The 20,660-nt window shown below is 40.9% G+C and overlaps 2 protein-coding genes across 5 annotated transcripts; both read left to right on the forward strand.

Moving 5' to 3' along the window:
* The first annotated feature begins 224 nt into the window (after positions 1-224).
* Positions 225-9,462, forward strand: LOC148062626 (uncharacterized). Of its 4 annotated transcripts, XM_087812058.1 has the most exons (4): positions 235-620; positions 959-1,051; positions 3,278-3,917; positions 5,982-9,462. In XM_087812058.1, the coding sequence occupies exons 3-4, from the start codon at positions 3,695-3,697 to the stop codon at positions 8,303-8,305; spliced, it is 2,547 nt and encodes an 848-aa protein (XP_087668184.1). In that variant the 5' UTR covers positions 235-620; positions 959-1,051; positions 3,278-3,694; the 3' UTR covers positions 8,306-9,462. The 4 variants fall into 4 exon arrangements, with proteins under 4 accessions (XP_087668182.1, XP_087668180.1, XP_087668181.1 ...); XM_087812056.1 differs by having other exon boundaries at positions 225-620; positions 941-1,051; positions 3,278-9,462; XM_087812054.1 differs by having other exon boundaries at positions 225-620; positions 3,278-9,462.
* Positions 9,463-12,773: 3,311 nt separating this feature from the next.
* Positions 12,774-19,483, forward strand: dbpb (D site albumin promoter binding protein b). Its single transcript, XM_087779000.1, has 5 exons — positions 12,774-13,046; positions 13,168-13,450; positions 13,799-14,224; positions 16,492-16,751; positions 17,526-19,483. The coding sequence occupies exons 2-5, from the start codon at positions 13,267-13,269 to the stop codon at positions 17,739-17,741; spliced, it is 1,086 nt and encodes a 361-aa protein (XP_087635126.1). The 5' UTR covers positions 12,774-13,046; positions 13,168-13,266; the 3' UTR covers positions 17,742-19,483.
* Positions 19,484-20,660: the final 1,177 nt, after the last annotated feature.

The raw sequence follows: 20,660 nt of genomic DNA on the forward strand, positions 1-20,660 counted from the left end.
TTGTACGTGCAACAGTGTTCAGTGAAACAAGGTACTGACCACTGCACGGCTCTATTCTAAGCCCCTAAACCAGGAGATCCTACTAAAAGATGGGTATCAATTGTGTGGGGATGCAGTGGTCAAGAAGGTGGGGGGTCTTTAAAAATGGAGAACAAGCCTGTGTAGTGATTTATTTTCGATAAAACACGGGGTTCGTTTTATTGCTAGTTTTCTCGTCCCGGAGCCACCAGGAGCTCTGCAGCCGCCATGAGCCCGAACTGTCCATCAGCCCCGCTGGTGATACCCGGAAATATTACAGGGCCGGAAAGGACCGATGTTAAGGGAGCACACGTCACTCACTTTTACCCAAAAAAAAATATCACCAGCGACCACCCGGACGAGACCAACCGCTGAAAGGATCGCGGTCGGTGCAGAAGAGGCTGCCCGCGTGGACGGGCTATGAATGCGGCGGCGGCCGTCGCTGCACACGGGGATCGTTTGTCTCGGGGAAAAATGGCTAACGCCTGGAAAACGGCACGCAGAAATGGAAGCGGGCGGTAGCCGCGGCTAGTCGGGGCTACAAGAAGGCGTGACAGGCCTCATCCATCCGCGGCGGTGCTTCCCGCCAACCTGGAGTCCAGGTAAACATGTTCCGAACGCGGCGAATAAAAACAAAAACCACCACAACGAACTAGCGTTAGCATGCGAGCTAACGCTGTAGCGGATGAGTCGTAAAACGGTTCCCCGGGTGATGCTAACGTTAGCATCAGCGCTAACGGCCAGTAATCGATTTTTTGAAGCTGTTTTTTTTTTCCCCCGCTAAAAAAAACAGGAATAAAAGAGTCTTTTTAGTCGTAGTTTTGATGAGTAAGCGGCTCTTTTATGCGAGACAGCGGGGGGAAAAAAAAACAGAGCAGCCGTTGTTTCTCACGCCTGAGTCGCCAATGTTTACATTGTGTAGTTTTACACTTCCCTGCAGGAGATGATCCCAAAACAATGAGAGGCTGTCAAAGAAACATCTGCGTCTGAGGAGAGACTGTGTCGAGGAGAGAAACACGGGTAAGGATATGAGGTGAGGACATAATACACGCTACCATTTCTTTCTGGTGTGGAGAGGAAACTTTTTCTTTTGATGCCTTTAAAACTCAAATTTGATGGACAGAGAGAAACAAAAACAAAAAAATCACGTGATCATAATAAATCACTGTCATTTATATGTTACACCTATAATAATCATAATGTCCATCACGTACACTTAAAACCATATTACTTTCATTGACATTTTTGAAACAAGTGCCTTTTTTTAAGGGTATACAATAAAAGCCAGATTCATGCAGTGGTCAGTACCTACTGATAGTCGGTCAAAAGTGTTGCATCTTTTTTGGTCATAATATTGACATTTTTTGCTGTACTTAAATTAGTACAGTTTTTCAGAAAGAACTAGTTTCTTCAGGGGGGCCACAATATATACTGACTTGCTATAAGGGGCCGTCAAGCCGAAATAAGAACCAGAAAAGCCAAAATATTAAGGAAAACGTTCTAAAAAATAAAGGAAAGGATCTTATTAAAATAAAAAGATATATACAAATACAACTAGTTTCTTCAGGGGGGCCACAATATATACTGTGACTTGTTATAAGGGGCCGTCGAGCCGAAATAAGAACCAGAAAAGCCAAAATATGATAGAAAACGTTCTAAAAAATAAAGGAAAAGATCTTAATACAATAAAAAGATATATACAAATACAACTAGTTTCTTCAGGGGGGCCACAATATATACTGACTTGTTATAAGGGGCCGTCAAGCCGAAATAAGAACCAGAAAAGCCAAAATATTAAGGAAAACGTTCTAAAAAAATAAAGGAAAATATCTTAATGAAGTAAAAATAAATATACAGATACATTTATTTTCAATAAATCTCTTATTTATCACATTACTATATTAACCCTTGATATTTTAATAATATTTCCCTTCCTCCATTTACACATAAAACGATTATATGGGTGATTCTATGAAACAAGTGTTATTTCCTTCACAATTTTATTATTTTATTTTTCATTTTTTTCTGTATTTGTATTGAAAGAAACTGTAAAAAAGTGCCCATGTAATAGTCAGAACATGTGTTTCCGGGTTGTATATAAAACTGTATTTGAAAATCAAGATTTTTTTTTATTTAAGAAAGTCTTACTTTTGTATTTAATAAAATGTTTAGCCTCAAGATATAATTATATATGAAATTAAGTATTTTGAATTTAATGTTTAGGACATTTTGGGGGGGGGGTGTTTGTTTTATTGTGAATGATCTAAAAAGTGTAGATTCATATTTAAAATGGCAATAAAACATGCCTATAATAATTAACAATACTTTTTTTGATACAGATTTAATTCATTTTGACACGTCCAATTCTTAAAGGGCTATTGAAATGGACCAAAAAAAAAACTTTCATAGAATGACCCACATATAAATAATATGTAGCTTCTCAGCTGGTAAAAGACTAAGAAAATATAATTCACACCTAAAGCAAAGTACAATGTTTTGTTCATAAAAAAAACAACTAAAGACCTTAAAAAAAATCCTTCATCCCTACAATCAGACCATGAAAGTACTAACGCTGTCTTTTGAAAAGTGATTTTTGATCTTTTTCAGGATTGTTTATCATGCTTTCTAGTTTGATTTCATCTACATTGAACTTTTTCCAAAAGGTAGGGTGAGGACTGTGAGTAGGTCAAAACATCTGTGACTCCCTTGACCCAATTCTAGTCAAACAAAGTGATGCCATTACAAATCCACCCTAGACTTTGTGTTATGCTTTATTTATGGTTTGCTTTTTTTGTAGAGATGATCTTATTAGAATCAGCATGCTACTCTAGATGGAGACTTGTAAGTTATGTGAGCATTTTTACACACTGTGTAAGTAGAATTTAATCCTGTGAGGTGAGTAAACAATGTTTTATATTCAATCCTAAATCACAATTATTGTAAACCAAAGTCACATTTTGCCTTGAAAGAAAAGCAGTTTCAGCTTCACTTTTAGTTACTTTTCCAGGAAATCTTAAGACTGTTTATACAAGAAGTGATAGTAATTGTAAAGGTTAGATATAATATATACACAATAAAGACTACAAGTGCATTCAAGTACATAAGTAAGATATAAATATGCAGTATAACTCAAAGAAACATGTTAAAAATCATTAGAATTCCTTTGTTTTGCAGACTCTAGATCCTTCTGACGGCGTGTAGAGGTGCAACGAACGTCCTCTTCCTCTAATGACGCCCTTTCTTTAACTCTGTTTTTCAGCTTCAGGAACGTCTCGGCTGAACTCACATTTGGGATCTTTCTTAGATGAAGGAATCAATGCGGTAACTCTTAAAGGATACAACAAGATGACTTTTCAACTACTTCTCAGCAGAAGTTTTTGTTAGAAGTTAGATGGAATTTTCATCAAAGACTTTTTTTAAAAGCAACCTTTTTAAATCATCTTCCCAGCTGCCCCACTGCTTTTGGAGTTTAATTGCGAGCAAGAGGGAGTAACATCAGCTGAATTGTAGAGTTGGAAGAGGAGAACTGTAAGTTCATCAGACATTGAAGTAGAGCCGGAAGAAGCTAGCGTAAGCACCTTTAAACAGCTTGATGGTCATCAGTCTGTTGGAATCGTTGATCCGCTCCTAGCTCTGGAGGTTTGACTCTGCACCCCCTTATGCCAGTGAGTGGGAAATGTTCCAATTTGGAAAGTACAATTTGGACATTATAGAGATGTTAAGTGGGCACCAGGCCCACCAGTTCAAAGGCCTTGGCTTAGATCGACAACTACAGCACCAACAGCAAGTGCAACTTCACCAGCACCAACTCCAACAACAGCAGCAGCAGCAGCAGCAAGCTGAGTCATCTGGAGCTCTTCTGTCTGGACTTGGCTTGGGACCCCTGCAGGGGTCAAGAGGTAACGCCTTTTCTGATTCTGCCTCCATTTTTGCCAAGATGAGTGCCCCTCCTCCCCCACCTTTACAACAACCGCCTTCCTCATCCCAGAGCTCTCGTTCAAAGTCAAGCAAGATGAGCAGCAGCAGCTCGAGCCATTCTTCAGGCTATCCACAGTTCCTGCGCTCTTTCCATCCGTCTGAGGCAGCACTAGTTCAGGAGCAGTTGCATCCAGGTGTAGGCCGCTTTGAGCACTTTGCTGGGGGAAGTAGCAGTAGTGGTAGCGCTGGGGGTTTAGGAGGATTAGTTACATCAGCACCTCCACCCCCTCCTCCTCTACATCCTGGGCTCTCTGTTCCTCAAGCATCACCTGGCCACTCATCTTCCTCTCCTTCCCCTTCGACCTCCGTGGTGACCTCTAATAACCCTTCTAGCAGCAGTGCAGTCAGTTCTTTGGGACACCAGTTGGTTGGGGCCCAGTCTGATGCACGTAGCCTTCACCAACAATTTAGCTGTATGCTAGCTGCTAATCAATACTTTCTTTCTGGTGTGCCTGCAAACTCAAGTTTAGAGCAATTTCTTGTTCAACAGGGAACCCATAACCATCTAGGGCTTGGCTTAAGTCAAGCGAGCGGCGAACCCAACACTAGCATAGCTCAACCTCCCGCATTACATTCTTCTCACCCACATAGCCACGTGTCACAGCAAGCTACACAACAGTCCACCCAGGCACAGCAGCTTCCGCCTCATACGCTTTCTCATACTCACTCGCATTCTCATCCCCACCACCCGCTCCATCCGGGGTCCCAGCCTTCATCACTTGGTGGCTTCGACTTCCAGGGCATCCCTGTACTCTCCTCAAATCAGATAGCTTCTCTAATGCAACAGGATGCAAGTTTACCACTTCCTTTGCCACTTCATTTATCGTTGTCAAAGGATGATAGTAAAGGGGAAAACAGGGACGGAGGAAGCAGTAATGGTAGCAGTAGCAGTAGGAGGAAAAAAGCTATGGCAGGCTATTTGCCTCAGAGGAAGTCCGATGGCACGAGTGATGGTTCTTCTAGCCATAGCGGTAACCCAAGCACAAGTAGTAGCGGTGGCCTAGGCCAGCCTCCCGCTTTGATTGGCACTGGGGGAAGTATGGCAAACATGGGTGCTGACCCGTCTTCTCTACTAGCCTCATCATCCTCATCCTCATCAGTAGTATCTTCCTCCTCCTCCGCTGCCCCTTCTTCCACTGTGGCCTCAGTACTTGTTACAAATAATTCTCACATTTCTAAATCTGATAACTCAATGCAGCACAGCAGAACAGATTCTGAGACAGAGCCCCTTTATAGTTGCGGAGAGTGTGGAAAAAGCTTCCCCCACCTTTCCAGTCTTCGCAGGCATATGCGCATGCATGAGCCAACTGCGGCAGGTACAAACAAAAGTAACAATACTGGCCCAAATCCGATCCACATTAAAACTCAGACAGATCCAAGTATCCCCCATTCAACCCAAGACAATCCCCAACCGTCATCCAATTCTTGTCCAAGCCCAGAAAAAATATTTAATTGCCCCGAATGTGGCAAAAGTTTTAAGAAAAAAGGGCACCTTTTGCAACATGGCGTATTGCACTCTGCAGCTCGCCCATATGGCTGCTCAACATGCTCTCGGGCGTTTAACCGCAGAGAGTCACTGACGCGGCACGAGAAGATACATGAGGAGAAGCCTTTCAGATGTCCAGCTTGTGGTCGTGCCTTTCGTGAGAGCACCTCCCTACTCAACCACGCTGCCTCAGGCACCTGTGGCAAGCCCGGTAGGGGACCCCGTCAACGAGGTGGCAAAACAGGGAGCGATGGCGAGGACAGAGTTGGGGGAGAGAGTGGAGTTGGTAACGGAGGAGGGGGAACTTATCAAAGCAATAGGGGAATAATTTATGGAAAAAGTGAAGAAGATAAGGGTTTGATAAATGTGGGGGAAGCTGAACAAAAATCAGGGTTAGGATGTGATGATCTGTTTCAGTCTGCAAGGGGAGGGAATTCAAATGACAGGGACAGAAGTGATACTAAATACCCCACTGACTACTCTCGGAATCGTTACACAGGCTACCATGACGATCACCGTTCTCAAGGTAATCCATCTCCATGCTACTCTGGTGCCTCCCCCTGTGGAAGTGGGATGGCCGGCCCAGCTCTAAGAAAGGCACCCTTGGCCCCAACACTTCATCCCCACTCTCAAAGCCACAGCCAGCACCATCACCCTCAGCAACAACCCCATCTGCCTCTTTCTTCTCTTCTGGATGACTCGGAGGATGATGTGACTAGCTCTGTCAATAACGCAATTTCTGCCATAACGGCAGCCAGCAACAATGGCAACAGAGATGATAGGGGAGACATAATCGGAGGCCTTCTTGGTGGTCTTGGTTTAGGTCCCTTGGGCTCACCTTCGTCAACGTCGGGTATGGATAAGAACTTCAGAAGCGGTGGGAGCCAGGAGGCGATGAGCAACAATCCACTAAATCCCAACGGAAAGCCAAAACGCCCCCGGAAACCAAGAGCTAAAAAAGATCTGACAGCTGATGGACAGCCGCCAAAACGTCGGCAGTACACTCCTAGAATGGGCCCTGGTGGACTTCCACGCACTCACCTGTGCAGCGTCTGTGGAAAGGGGTTTGCACGTCGTGAAACTCTACGCAGGCATGATCGCATACACACTGGCGAAAAGCCCCATCACTGTACTGTATGTGGGAAGTATTTCAGAGAAGCTTTCCATCTCAGCAAGCACCAAACTGTCCACTCCGGTGCAAAAAACTACAAATGCAGCATCTGTGGGAAAGAGTTTGGCTACTCCCAGAGTCTACGGAGGCACAGCAAGCTTCATCAGAAGGGGGAAACGGAAGAGGTGCCCACTACACCAGCTGCTGAGACCCTTAATAGCTTTAACCCAAACCCTCAATGTAGCGTGGCTCAAGACAGAAGCCAGAACCAAGTTCCAAGCACCTCTTCCTATTATTCCTACCCTCAAGATGTCAAGCCCCAAGACAGTAATCCACAGACCCAGGCACCTCCTGAACAGCATCCACAACCACCTCCACCACGGATGTACACCTGTGCTATATGCTGGAAGTCGTTCCGCCATCACTTCCATCTGACGGCACATCACCAGACCGTTCACGAAGGTGGAAACGAAAAGCTCTTCTGCTGCGAGGTGTGTGGGAAAGCGTTTGCTTATGCCAACAGCCTTACTCGACATAGGCAATCGCAACATGGCATCACTCGCACAGACCAGCCCAACACTCAAGAAGGCAACGACGTTTCAGGAGATAGCAGAACTGCTGATCAGGCACAATCGGAGAACGAGGCGGCCACTAACGCACTGCTTCAAATGGCTCCATCCTCCGAAGATCACGGGGCGCAAAGTCTCAGTGTTGTGACTCAAAGCCACCAAATGGCGCCTCCACAACCACCACCTGGCTATTCCCCTCTCTTTTATGATACGTCAGCAGTTCACTCCTCCGCCCCCAATACCCCGTCCTACTCCCAGCCTCTGCCCCCGAACTCGACAATTATGCCGCCACAACACCCTCACTCCCCGGCCGGGGTGAAAGGAGAACACATATATCCCGCCGGATCCCGTAGCCGCACGCTCCACACCACCGCTCCGTTCCAGCCCCTAACGGAACCCCCATCCACTGAGCACCATCATTTGCATCACCATCTTCATCACTCCCACCATCATCCTCATCATCAGTTAGTCGCCCAGTCCCACCAAAACATCGACTGCAGCATCCAACCATCACATGACGAGATGAGAAGACACAAGAAGAAAAAAAAAAAATCCGAAAAGAGGGAATGGAGGGAGAATAAGTGGGAATCCCCAAATTTAGAGCGCCCCTATGCGGGCACCAAGAGAAAAAAGATTAGTTGTACCATAAGAGGGCAGTTAAACAAAAAGCAAGGTTCTCTCCGCCTGACAATCAGGCGAGGGGGATCAGGAGGTGGTGGGTATAAGCTTGTTAACACTGGAGGAATGAAGGTTCAAATCCTATCGTCACTGAAAGTCCCTGTCAAACGTTTCGGATGTCCAATGTGCCCCAATTCTGTGTTCTCTCGCAAAGCGGGACTGCTGGTCCACATGGCAGTTAAACACCCACTAAAAGCTTCGACCAATCTTGAGCGTCTTCGGTGCTGTGTATGTGGAAAGCAATCTCACAGGCCATTGGCAGCCTTCATCCATCGGTCAGTCCATCGTGCCAGAGGAACTTTCTCCTGCCAACACTGCAGTGCACGCTTCTGGAATGCTAAACTTCTCTACAGGCACAATGCTTCCTGCCACCGAAGGGCTAAGGGATTGCAGCAAGGGGATTCGAAACAGCTTTCAGACAGGCCTGAAGAAAGGTCGAACCCAATGGGGCCATACAGATACTGAGCACCCCAAATTCTGTTGGTGTAAAAGAGATTTCTTCTTCTTTTTTTTTTTCTTTTTTTTGAGCAAGAACATTTGAAGACAAACAAATGTTTCCAGGTATCTTGTTTCAACATCAATTCTGTTGACTATTAGAGTGTGTTAAGAACTACTGTAGAGCATCCTGTTATCTTCAGATATTCTTCCAGATTGTATTGGGAGGTATTTTAAAGATGTGACTGTTTTCTTAGATCACTAACCCCTTAAGTGCATTGACACTATGCTTTGCTGACACTGTGCAGTTACTAGACAGATTTAGGTGAAATGACCTGCTAATGTATCTCTGCTACCTATATCTAACTATAATCCCTACTACACCGTTTGCTGTATGATAAAGGTCTCTGCTGTGTACTTTGTCTTGTTGTTCACTTAGCATTGGAGTTCTTTTTATGTAAAGTGCATTAAATTAGGGTTAGGGACAACGGGGAAAGATATTACAGTTTGTCAGTGCATGTTTGTTCTATGGTCACGTTTTTTGCTGAGGTGATATCACTCTTACAATATGTGATGACTTATACAGTATATCCCCAGAAGTTTGTGGTGTTTACTTTATTTGACAGTTTTTCTACGCCTCTCCCACGAGTGATTTTAATTGAGATGAACAACAAAATTAGCCAGTAATAAGTTAAGTCCCTCTTCCGCAAAATTGAAGCAAGACATAAAAAAAATAAGCTTGTTTATTATTTTATTTCTAGCTTTTATACCAAGAGATTCAAAACAAGTGGGCTATTACGATGTGTACTTATAATGTTATTTGTATGCTTATTTTTAAAGGTAATTATTTCTACAGTGAGTCACGGTGTGTTCAAAGACATGGACCTATTTCAAAGTAAAAACGTTGCATTTCATGTATTTATGTATGTAAACGGTCTTCGTGTCATTATGATTCTCAACTGCTGTCTGTTAGGTTTTTTTTTTTTTGCTCGATCGCAATCATGTTTTCCAGCTTCTTATCTCCTACTGGATGTCTGTGTTTAAACTCCACACCATGTTTCAAACCTTTAAAGCGTTTTTGTTTTCCCTTGAAAGAATATTTCTAGTTTAAGTAGATTTCTATCACTTGATTTACTGAAAGTCAGTAGTTGAATATATTTCATTAATTAATAAATCACAAGTGTAAACTTTGTTTCCTTTTATTTCTCGAGTACATTTTTCATTTGGGTTTTTCAATTTCATATCAATGTCTATTATTGTTGTTGAATTTCTTTTAAGGAGAGGAATGTCTTAAAAAAAAGGAACGTCATACCAGCATACTGCCACTAGGTGTCGTTGAACAACACTTCTAATGAATTCATGATGCAGTGATCAGTTGAATAGTCACATGGATTTGACAGTGGCTGCAGGTGAACTGGGTGTTTTTGCTTTAAACCGTGTCGTGCGAAAGTGCTTTGGCTTCACTTCAACTCATTGACTTACACGTTCTGAAAGTTTAATTACAAGATGGTGTTTGTTGGCTTATTTAAATATATATTTACAGCTGGTCTGGAAATACAAATTACTTACTCATATTGTGCAGCCACACATATTGTAGTTCAGTTAAAAGAGTTACAGATCATTAATAATTATTTTTCTCACATTGAGGAAAGGAGACTAGAAACATTGTCGTGTGAAGACATACCGTCTCTATTGACTTTGGAATTAAATGTAAAGCATATATGCTGTTCTGCAAACCTAAAATTACAGGATAGTTAGTCACATACTACGTAGTTTAGAAGATATAACTGTTGTCGGGTCTGTTATTTTATTATCTTTGGCCAACAGATGCTTAAACCATTATATACTCTATTGTATCTATTTTTACAATGTTAACCGCCCCCCCTTTTTTGTGTTAAATATTGAAAACAATATATGTATAATATATTATATATGAATGGGTTCTTTCTATGTGAGTTTGAGTTTTGATGTTTGTCAGAGATCTCAGTTATACAGCTATGATTCATGGTATGAATGCTGTATTCAGTTATTACTTTTTATTTTTCTTAAAGTATGTCAATATCATCAGAATATATTATGGTTGAATTTAACATTTCAAAAGGTGAAACTTTAATTTTTTGGATAGTTGAATTCAGTAATTTCTATAATATAATCTTTAATTGGTTTTCTATTGAATAATGGAATACTATAATTTATATATTGAATAAAAAAAGAAAAGAACAATTAAATAAAATAATAATTTTAAATTCAATATTCTAAGAGCTCTTATATACTTTTATACTCTCACTGCTTTTGTTGGTTTAACAAGACATTAGATCTCAAATGAATAAAGGGGGTTAACAGTATGTAGATATTTATCTGGCAGTAGAACGATAGGACATTAATTCACTGTGGGTCTGTCAATGTGTAGGTTGATTTGAAATGTTTCCACAATGCATGAAATTTAATTTGTCACAGCAGTTCAAAAAATATAAATGTAAGTATAAATAGTAATAATAACAGTTTAAATATTAAAAATTCAACAAAACAATTAAATTATATAGTATATAATAAAATAGTAATTCAAATAATTAACACACAATTAACACAATAATTAATAACATAAAATAAACACTGATAAATATATCAACATTAATAAACATTAAATTCCCTTTTTTTTTAAAAAAGCACACGCTACAAAAGTGTTGTGGGAGAGTGAGAGTGGATGTCTTCATACTGTACAATAGATCTGTCCATGAGTGTCTACTTATAACATCAACTACATATCTTGAAATGGGTTAAGGTACTGTCCACTGCCAGAGATAAACAAAAAAAAAAACCAAACACAAAGTTTGCATCGGTTAGCAAAAACTTCATGGAAGTATACCTGTGCCATCATATAATAATGATATTAAAAAAATATAAAATATAATATTTAAAAGTGGCATTTATTTTATTGAAATAATTAAATAGTTTTTGTTAATAACTTAATTCAATCATATCTATAATGAAAGGTCCAATTTGTTTTCATTGAATTTAATAATTTGTATATTTCTTGAACTGAGTTGAAATACTTGAACTTTATATTTTTTGATATTGTATTTTATTGTTTTCATTTATAGCCTTCTAAACTCAACACACACATTTAAGTTTGCCAGTAACATTATTGTTTCAATAATTCATAACAAAAACAAATTCATCCGAATTGTTGAATAAATGAAAAGCTTTAAAAAAAAAAACACCACATGATCTCCACTAAGCTAGGATCGAATCAAGGGGAATTTCCAGGTAGATCTTCTATCTCGCAGATCCTTCAGGGATCCCTCGTGACCTTGTGTTTGTTTACAGCCCCATAAGCACGACTTTTTTTTTTTTTACACACCCGGTTCGGAACACAGTGTTCGTCTGCACTGTAGGTTCCCGGTGTTGCTCGCTCGAGTCCATCAGCTGTTTACATGTGGACTCGGGGTGTGTTTCCGCCCCTTTTTTTTCTCTCTCCGGGACACACAAGTGAAGAATTCCTCGCGTCGCGCTGCCACGCATGTGTTCCACGGGTGTACAGTGTGGACCGGGCCACCCGCTCCTCCCCCGCTGTCACGCGGCCGGGGCATGCACAGCAGCGGGGAAGACTCCTTGGCGGGGGGGGGGGGGAGCGGGGCGGGGCGTGCTCGACCTACTTCTGGCCAATCGGAGGCCGCCCGCCGCCGGGAGCCTCGACCAATCAACGGCGAGAACTCGGGCTCCGTCTGGCCTCGTCCTCTGCGTGGCAGGTACACGTGAGCGCGGAAGCCATTGTACACAGGCGCGCAACGTGCGGGAGAATTCCTGGCTCGAAAAAAAAAAAAAACTCACGTTTCCAGTGGATTACAAAGAAAGTGAGTAAAAGCCACCCTTCGGAACACATTAAAAAACCTACATTATAAACTAATTAATGACTTATTTAAACAGTTTTGACACTTTATTATTTAGACGCGCCGGTGAGTCAGCATTTTTTTTAGCTGTAGTAAAAAAACACACAAGATGGCGCCCGGTGTACCTGTCAAAACTTAAAAAAAAAAAAAAACACTCGAGTTGTGGCACGAGAGTAGGTGTGACTCATAAATAATACTGTAAAAAAAAAAGAAAAAAAATTGAGCGATCAATCGGGAGCGGCTGCGTTCACGCCCACAATCCCCCGCGGCTCCGTTCCTCTTCCACTGAGCCGTGTGACGTCACGTGAACTGCTCGTGTCCGTTCCAGCTGAGAGAGAGAGAGAGAGAGAGAGAGGGAGGGAGGGAGAGAGAGAGAGAGGGAGGATGGTCGGACGTGGCCGCGGCCCCGAATACACAAACTCAATCCCGTGCGCCCGTGACTGGATCCACCGGATGCGAACAGTAAGAGACAGAGAAGGACCAGGACCCTCCTCCTCCTCCTCCTCCTCCTCCTCCTCCTCACGAGAAAAAAAACGCCAACACAACTTGTCATCTGAACAGCGCGGTCGCAGCTCTCGTCCTCCAGTCTCAGAGTTTGTTTTTTTTAAATCGCAAGATTGTTTTTGATCGTTTCTTTTATTCTTATTTTTTTTCTACACTTTCTTTTAATCGACTTCGGGACCGTAACGCCGGGATTTACAACTTTTTTTTTTAAATTTCTGCAGCCACTGTCAGCAAATTTATTGCGACTTATTTTCTCGTTGCATTGGACAATATTTTGTTCACTCAGATGATCTGTTTTAACTCTTTCAACTGCCATGGAATACTTTGATGAGAATATTTCCTCCAGCAAATAAACAAGCTTGAACTTCAAGTCCAAGGTAAATAACTCTTTTATATTTTCTACAAGTTTGTATTTATCAACTTTATAAATCACTTCTATATTAATACCCAGACGTGCACACCTTTTATGAACTATCTGTACCCCTCCTCCTCCTGCAGGCACCTTCAAGCGTTCTCGTCCTCATTGGTTCAGATCAGTCGGTCTAGCACCCCCAGGTCTCTCTCTCTGTGACGACCCCCCCCCACGTCTGGTCCATCATGTCCAGGCAACTCGCTCAGCTCCCCAACCCGGACCTGCCTGCAGGTGCGAGCCCCACGTTCGGAGGGTGCACCCAACCGGCCGGCTCCATCACGGGGACCAACCTGAACTCCATCAGTGGGCTGAAGTCCCTCCTGCAGCACCCGGTCAAGGGTGACCAGCGGTCGAAAAGCGATGTCAAAGGTGAGATTTTGACGGTGCACCACCTGACACCGGTTAGATGTCAACACGTGTGTCAGGAAACATACGATTCCATTCCCTCTGTTGCACCATCTGTCAGTCAGATGTAAACATTGTCATGTGTCACGATATGACATTTAAGGTATTGCTAAAGACCTCTGACTAAATACACATAACCAAATGTCTACCTCCATGAAGTACTGCTTAGTATTTGTTGACAATACTTCATGAGTAAGTTTGGCCCCATTGCTAGTGTTGCTGTCACCAGGTGTAGCTACATGTGTTTGTACCGTGTCGTTGAAGTTTAGGTCCAGACGAGGTTTTTGACTTTATTCTTTTCTTCAATGGCAGACAAAGACAGATCCATCGACATGGACGAGGACACCCTCGGCGTGTGCTCCTTAAGGAACGGGAATGGAAGCAACAGCAATGGCGGAAACGGAAATGGAAATTCCAACCAGTTTTTGCTGCCTATGTTGTGGGATCGAAGCCTACCCGCCGACGGCGGCCTCTTCCAGCTTCAGTACATGGACTTGGAGGAGTTTCTGACGGAAAACGGAATGGGCAGCATGCACAACAACAACAGCTCCAGCTCGGCCCAGATCCCCTCGCAAAGCTCCCAGTCGGCGGTGCCCAACCAGAGCTCCCAGTGCCTACCGTGTTCGTCGCCATCCGGGGCTTCGCCGTCGCCATCCTCTTCCTCGTCCTCGCCGTCGCTCATCGGCCTGGAAAACGCTCAACCTCATAGCCTCACCGGAGGCAACGACTGTCTGCACGGTGAGCAAAAGATTTTTGGTGATAGTTGTTGTTATTTTGACGACAAACGACACCAATATAAACGAGTCAAGGGCGTTTAAAAAATGGTGTTTATTGTTAGAAATGAAAACTGGTCGGCTTTAATTGACTCATGTACTTGTGAGTCGTTCTCCCAGCGTTCACATGTTTTGGTGATTCAGCAGCGTCTCGGTCTAAAGGCCTTGGTGATGAAGCATATTTGTCATGTGGATTTAAGCTGTAGGCAGCAGGCTCTGTCACATGGCTCTACATGCAGCTCAACTCACAAGTAAAGCTCAGACACGGCTGCACAGCAATGACAGATATTTCCTTCAGGGCTCAAATCTGCAGCACTTGTTATTCCCTCTCTCGTGGATATAGAAGAGACGCTTTAAAGTACATTAATACAAGTTAGTTTTTTTTAATATTCCACTCCAGAGCAACTTCTTTTTAGGTAGCAACTTAAAAATAGCAACTTTATTGTCCCGAGCAAAAGTATAAGGTTCAGGTGATCACTAGCATGACTAATGATCTGAACAGAGTCAAGTGACAAGAGAGAGGAGTGTTGTTGTCGTGTGTTCGGATCTCTCCCCGCTTCACACGCCACAGACATGTGCACGCGTAAGTACACGTGCGGCAGCACAGCCTAGTGAAGTGAGAGCACTGTAGGCTGGTCCAGCACACGCGGAGGAGGAGCAGCCAGAGCCCAGGACCAATAGGATATCAGGACCAATGTTCCCCGAGCCACTGGACTTCAGACTGAATATTTGATCCACAATGAATGACACAAAGAGTGCACTTATCTTAAAAGATTAGGTGTTTTTTTCGCTGAAGGGAAGCGAATGTCAAATCGACTCCAGAACTTAGAGCGATTGTTCTACAGAAGCGACTGCTGCGGTAATCCTTAATAAACACCAGATAAAGCAATAACTTAGAAAGTTGATGTTCTATCCTGGACTTTTTTCCTGTTAAAAAACTTGTTTTTGTATCTAATAATAGCTTTTGATTGAGCTCAGTAGATTTAGTATCTAGTTATCCATTGAAGCTTGGATAAAACCTCCAGGGAAGTCGCTTTAACGTCTTCTGAAGTTGACTTCAGTAAATGTCGGACTTGATTTAGAGTTTTCATATTTGTTTTGATGCGATTACGAGTGGAATGTGAAGACCGGGGGAAGCTGTGGATAACGTGACCTCATGTCACATCATGTTCTGCATCACATGTGGAGGGTTGTGCATGTATGATTCCAGCAGTGTCTGTCAACACAAGGAACAGCTTTGCTAGTTACTCTACAATCTCTTACATAAAGAGTGAGATACGTTATCAGCTCAGGTTTAATGTTTAATGCCCTTAAACGCCACTTTCTTCCCTTTCCCTCCATGTAAAGATATGGAGTCTTTTCTACCCGACAGAGGGGTAACAAAAGAGTGTGTGTAGATCAGGCTGCAGAGACTTGTTGGTTGTTTATGGAAGTTTTCTCCAGAAGCTTCATGACACCTTCAATGGTGGGAGTGGAGGGGAGGAGGTGTATCCCTGTACTGGCCTCACTTAAAGAAGCTAGTTTTCAGGGGAGGGGTGGAAGGTTATATAACACTTCCAGATGTACACTTCTTTTTTTTTACTAATTTATTGAAGATTTTTGACTCCAGGCAACCAAAAATTATCATTGAAACTAATAATATAATGGTATTCAGATTCAACTTGTTGAACTGCTAGATGTGGTTGACACATACCTGACAAACTTCCAATGTGTTGTATTTCAATTTGTAATTGTTTGATTGAGAGTAGTTGTGATTATATTGGGTTTTTTCCCATGTGCAGGAGTCATTAGATGTTTGGTGTTTTACTCACGTGTATTTTGAAAGTAGAGTCATTACATTTAAACGCGTCTCATTGTCTTAAAGCATTACAAAAAAAAACAATTTAAATGTTTAATAATAAACGAATCTCAATAATAACACCACGGGAATCAAATAAAACTTAATTATTAAATTTGAGCTGATTAAATGCAAAATATGTTGATAAAGGTTAATTTGGGCTAAAGCGGACACGACTAATAACTAGCTTGTGATCATCGTAATCTTCAATGCTCATAATTTGAGTTCAAAATAATAATTGTGGGGAAAAAAACAATGTTTAAGCTCTTTGCTTCCACCTGGCGGTCATCACTGTACACTGCTGTCCGAATCCACAAGTCAACAAGTCTAGCTTTAAGAATAAATGTCCAGTTGACAACCGAGAGTAACAACTTTTCTTTTCTTTTCCTTTCCAGGGAGTCAGACGAGTATGAACGACTCCTGCGAGTCGCCATCTTCCTCCTCGTCTTCTTCCTCTTGTCCGCCCTTGCTGACGCCCACCAGCAGCGGGCCAGATGTCTGTATGTTCGACATGGACCCGGGAGATATGGCTCTTTCCAGCGACTCCGGCCAGAACAGCTACGACCCCAGGAGGTCCACGTTCAGCGAAGAAGAGCTGAAGCCACAGCCCATGATCAAGAAGGCACGCAAAATTCTTGTACCTGATAACATGAAGGTGAGGAGAGACATGTTAGCCATCGCATGTTGGTTAAACCAAACAAAAACATATCTTATAAAGAGAGATTTCTATTGCATTTAAAGTAAAAAACAATATTAACTTACTTGAAAAATATAAATCAACACATTTATTGACCATACCACCCCACATATACATTTTTGTCACAGTCTAATAAGCAATATTAAATGAAATATTTAAATTATTTGGACAGTCTTATCAAGAAAAAACATATTTTAAGAGATGACCTCCCAATTTTCTTGCCCTGATAAATCCAAGTATGAGTTTTTTGTTTAGTTTTACCAAAATATACTGGTGCAAAATCAAGGAGAAGCCCTCAATAAAATAATAATAATAAACAAGATGTTACCTTTACCATTAACTGATTGGATTGATAAATAAAGTAAATGGTAAATAAAAGATGATACAAAAAATCAGCTTGAACGTCTCACATGAACAATTCAGTTGATTTTCAATGGAACTTCCTGCCAAAAAGCTTTTCCAGATATTAAAAAAAACGAATCTGGACATTTGGACGAGCCTTATCTCTTTTAGACGGTAATCATTCTGCCTTCAAAAAAAACCCCTGTGGATCAGTCTCTCAACATCCCACTCTCTCTCACGGCCAGAACACCCACTGACAACAACAGAAGAGGATTTTTTAAGTGCACCAACACCATCATTATCGAAGCAGTCGTTCATCACTGATATTAAAATGTGTCTCAATAAACCCCGGATGGTGAATATAATTATCTTCATATCCTTCTGTTGCAGGACGAGAAGTACTGGACCAGGAGATATAAAAACAATGAGGCAGCCAAGCGCTCCAGAGACGCCCGACGACTCAAGGAGAACCAGATCTCGGTTCGCGCCGCTTACCTGGAGCGAGAGAACGCCGCCCTACGCCAGGAAGTGGCGGAGATGAGGAAAGAGCTGGGGCGTTGTCGTAACATCCTTAGTAAATACGAAAACCGCCTCGGCGACCAGTGATGCAAGTCCTGGAAGAGGACTAAGCTGGATGAAAAAAGACTTTTTTTGACGGACAGACAACAAAGAGGATGATTTTGAATGTATCGGAAGGAGGCGGCGTTTGTGTTGCAGCTCAGGTGTCTTGTTTTGTTGAGGTTTGTGCTCTTAAAAGCGACGGATGGAGAAAATAATTTAATAGATGAAAGATGTGACTTTTAAGAGTTTTGTTATTGGAGAATTGTATATTTTTATAATACTTACGACAAATTAGAGGGAGAGCAAATTTGAGAATAATTTTTGTATATTTTCTATATGACGGGGAAATGCCATGGTTATATCTTTTTTCTTGTTATCGCGGCGGAGAGACATAGATGGGTATTTTTCAGCTTGATTGTAACAATCGAGATGCAGCTGCATGAGCGAGGATGAAACGGTTGTAATATAGGGAGCAGATCTATCTAAAGTTGTGTAGTAATGTTTTTGTGTTGTTTTATTTTTTCCTCAAGCACTTATTTTTCTTTCTTTCTTTTCGTTCGTGGGACGAAAATGCACGAAGAGAGACGATCCCGACTGTTGTGCTCGTCCTCTCACGGTTCAGTTTATCCCCATCAACCTACAACTTGTATTTTTGGACATTTTTATGAGATTATTATATATTTCTTATGTCCATACTTTTTTTTTGCCTTTTTCTTCTTCTCCGTGTCCCAAACATGTTCTCAGTTGATGAAGTTGTGCTGGAAGCTTGCTAAAGGTGACTCTTCTTCCCTCCAAACCTTCTTCTCCTCATCTTTTTCGGAAAACAGTACAAGTATTTCTCGTCCTCCGCTTCTATCGTGTCTTCACACGGCTCACACGTCTCCAGATCAACGTGTCGTCATGCAAAAAAAAAAAACAACCTCCCGGTCGAACCAACACTTTAGAAGCACATTTGATCAGCGGGGGATTCTTCTGTATATCTGATGGGCCTATGCTATTTTTTTGTCTATGCCGTTTTGGTGTATTCCAGGGGAGAGGTGGAATTTCCTCATTGAGCGGAATGTTGTTAACTTCTCAGATTTCTGGGAGAAATAAAAGCCAAAACTTTCTTGTATGGATCCACAGCTTGTTGCTATCTAGTGTATTTTTCCAATAATCCTTTCTTACTCTTAATACTTTTTTCTGTATCTATGAACTTTTTATGTAGCCACGACTTGTACACGAGGGCATGGTTCACTGTTGAGAAGACGGGTGGGCGGGGGGGGGGAGGGTGATGGTTCGAATCCCCGACCATGACTTCGACCGAGAGTCACCGTTACTGCCCTATTTTCTGACCTTTTTTTTCTCATGTGAACGAATCTATCGATCCATCGTCTCTGTCTCCCACAAAGACTACCCACATGGGAAGGAATCCTACACTTTTGCATCCGGGCTCCAACATCCGGACTTTTCTTCTCTTCCAAGGACACTTTTATTATTATTTTTTTAAGCATTTGTCTCAGACAAGCATCAACTTTTGCTCCCAGCTCAGTATGAACAACAAACGCACAACAGCATCCTTTATTTTAGCCTGTCTCACCTCCTTCAGTGATTGTTTGCTCTCCCGAACAGGATTTAGTCTCTAATATCCTCACAGATGTGATCGATTAATCTTGTAGTGTCTCATAATTGAACTACAGCTGCCCTGCAATGTCGCTGGTGTCCATGGTGCACAGCCCAACAAGTGCTGGTTATATGGATGTAGTTGATCTTTTCCCAAAACACCAATAAAAGATTGTTCTCATCCACTGTTTTCTGGTTTTGATTGCAGGAGAAAACTGGTAGCCTTTTCGTTCATCTTCTTAATAGACAAAGTTAAACAATGTTAATAATTTTTTTTTAGATTTATTTAACTCTGCACTTGCTAATATAGACAGAAGAAACTCTTGGAAAATTATCGAAGTATATCAGTGTCATCAGGATATTCTAATTATAAATTATTATTTTATGAATAGTTAGGAATTTGTTTATTGATAATTTAAATTTTACACTACAGTTTGATGTTCAATTTTAATTAGTAGCATTTTTAATCCAACATGAAATGTTTGGATAATCGTGCCAACAATTGTTTTTCTAATTAAATTTGTATTAATCAATTGGTTTATTGATTAAATTAAATTTAACCAAAATTGTTACATCTTTTTTGCATTAAAGTTTGATATTCTAATTGCAATAATTCAAAATTAAGTTTTCTGAATTATATATTTTTCGATTTGTATATATATATGTATATCTATATATATATTGAGCCTTTTACATTCAAAATAAAATGTTGGTAATATTAACTATTATTAATAGTACCAACAATTTATTTGATTAAGTTGTTTAAAAAACAAATATATTTTAACAAATATATATATTTTTTAATATTCTTTTTTATGTGTTCATTGATAATTCAATTCAACAAAACAAATTTAACATTTAATTAAATGATTTTTTTATGTTTTATATATTTTATTTTTTTATTGATCATTTAATTTAAAATTAATTAATTTTATTAATTGGTACATTGTTTTACATTAAAGTTTGATATTCCAATTGCAATAATTCAAAATTAAGTTTTCTGAATCCTATATTTCTTAATTTATAATCCTTTAAATTCAATAGAAAATATTGGTATAATAGTGCCAACAATGTATTTGTTTAAATTATTTAAAAAACAAAACAATTTCACCTTTCCAAAGAATGTGTATATATATATATATTTTTTAAATATATATTTTTAATTTTTTTTATCGATAATTACATTTAAAACAAACAAAATGGTTGTTTTGTGATAGTTTGCTCATTTAATAAAAAAATAGAAATATCTTTTTGCAATAAAGTTTGATATTATAGTTGCAATAATTCAAAATTATTCAAAAGTATTTAAAAATACTCTCTGAACCCTGTAAAAAGCAGTTTGTTTAAAAAAAAAGGCGTGCC

This window comes from Callionymus lyra, chromosome 17 (assembly GCF_982586985.1).
Source record: "Callionymus lyra chromosome 17, fCalLyr1.hap1.1, whole genome shotgun sequence".
NCBI classification, from domain to species: domain Eukaryota; kingdom Metazoa; phylum Chordata; class Actinopteri; order Syngnathiformes; family Callionymidae; genus Callionymus; species Callionymus lyra.

What these genes read in the sequence shown, in the direction of transcription:
- LOC148062626 (XM_087812056.1), top strand. Translation starts at nt 3,695, where the DNA reads ATGTTCCAATTTGGAAAGTACAATTTGGACATTATAGAGATGTTAAGT.
- dbpb (XM_087779000.1), top strand. Translation starts at nt 13,267, where the DNA reads ATGTCCAGGCAACTCGCTCAGCTCCCCAACCCGGACCTGCCTGCAGGT. An exon ending in GTCGAAAAGCGATGTCAAAG is followed by an intron (nt 13,451 to 13,798) that starts GTGAGATTTTGA and finishes CTTCAATGGCAG; the next exon opens with ACAAAGACAGATCCATCGAC. An exon ending in AGGCAACGACTGTCTGCACG is followed by an intron (nt 14,225 to 16,491) that starts GTGAGCAAAAGA and finishes TTTCCTTTCCAG; the next exon opens with GGAGTCAGACGAGTATGAAC.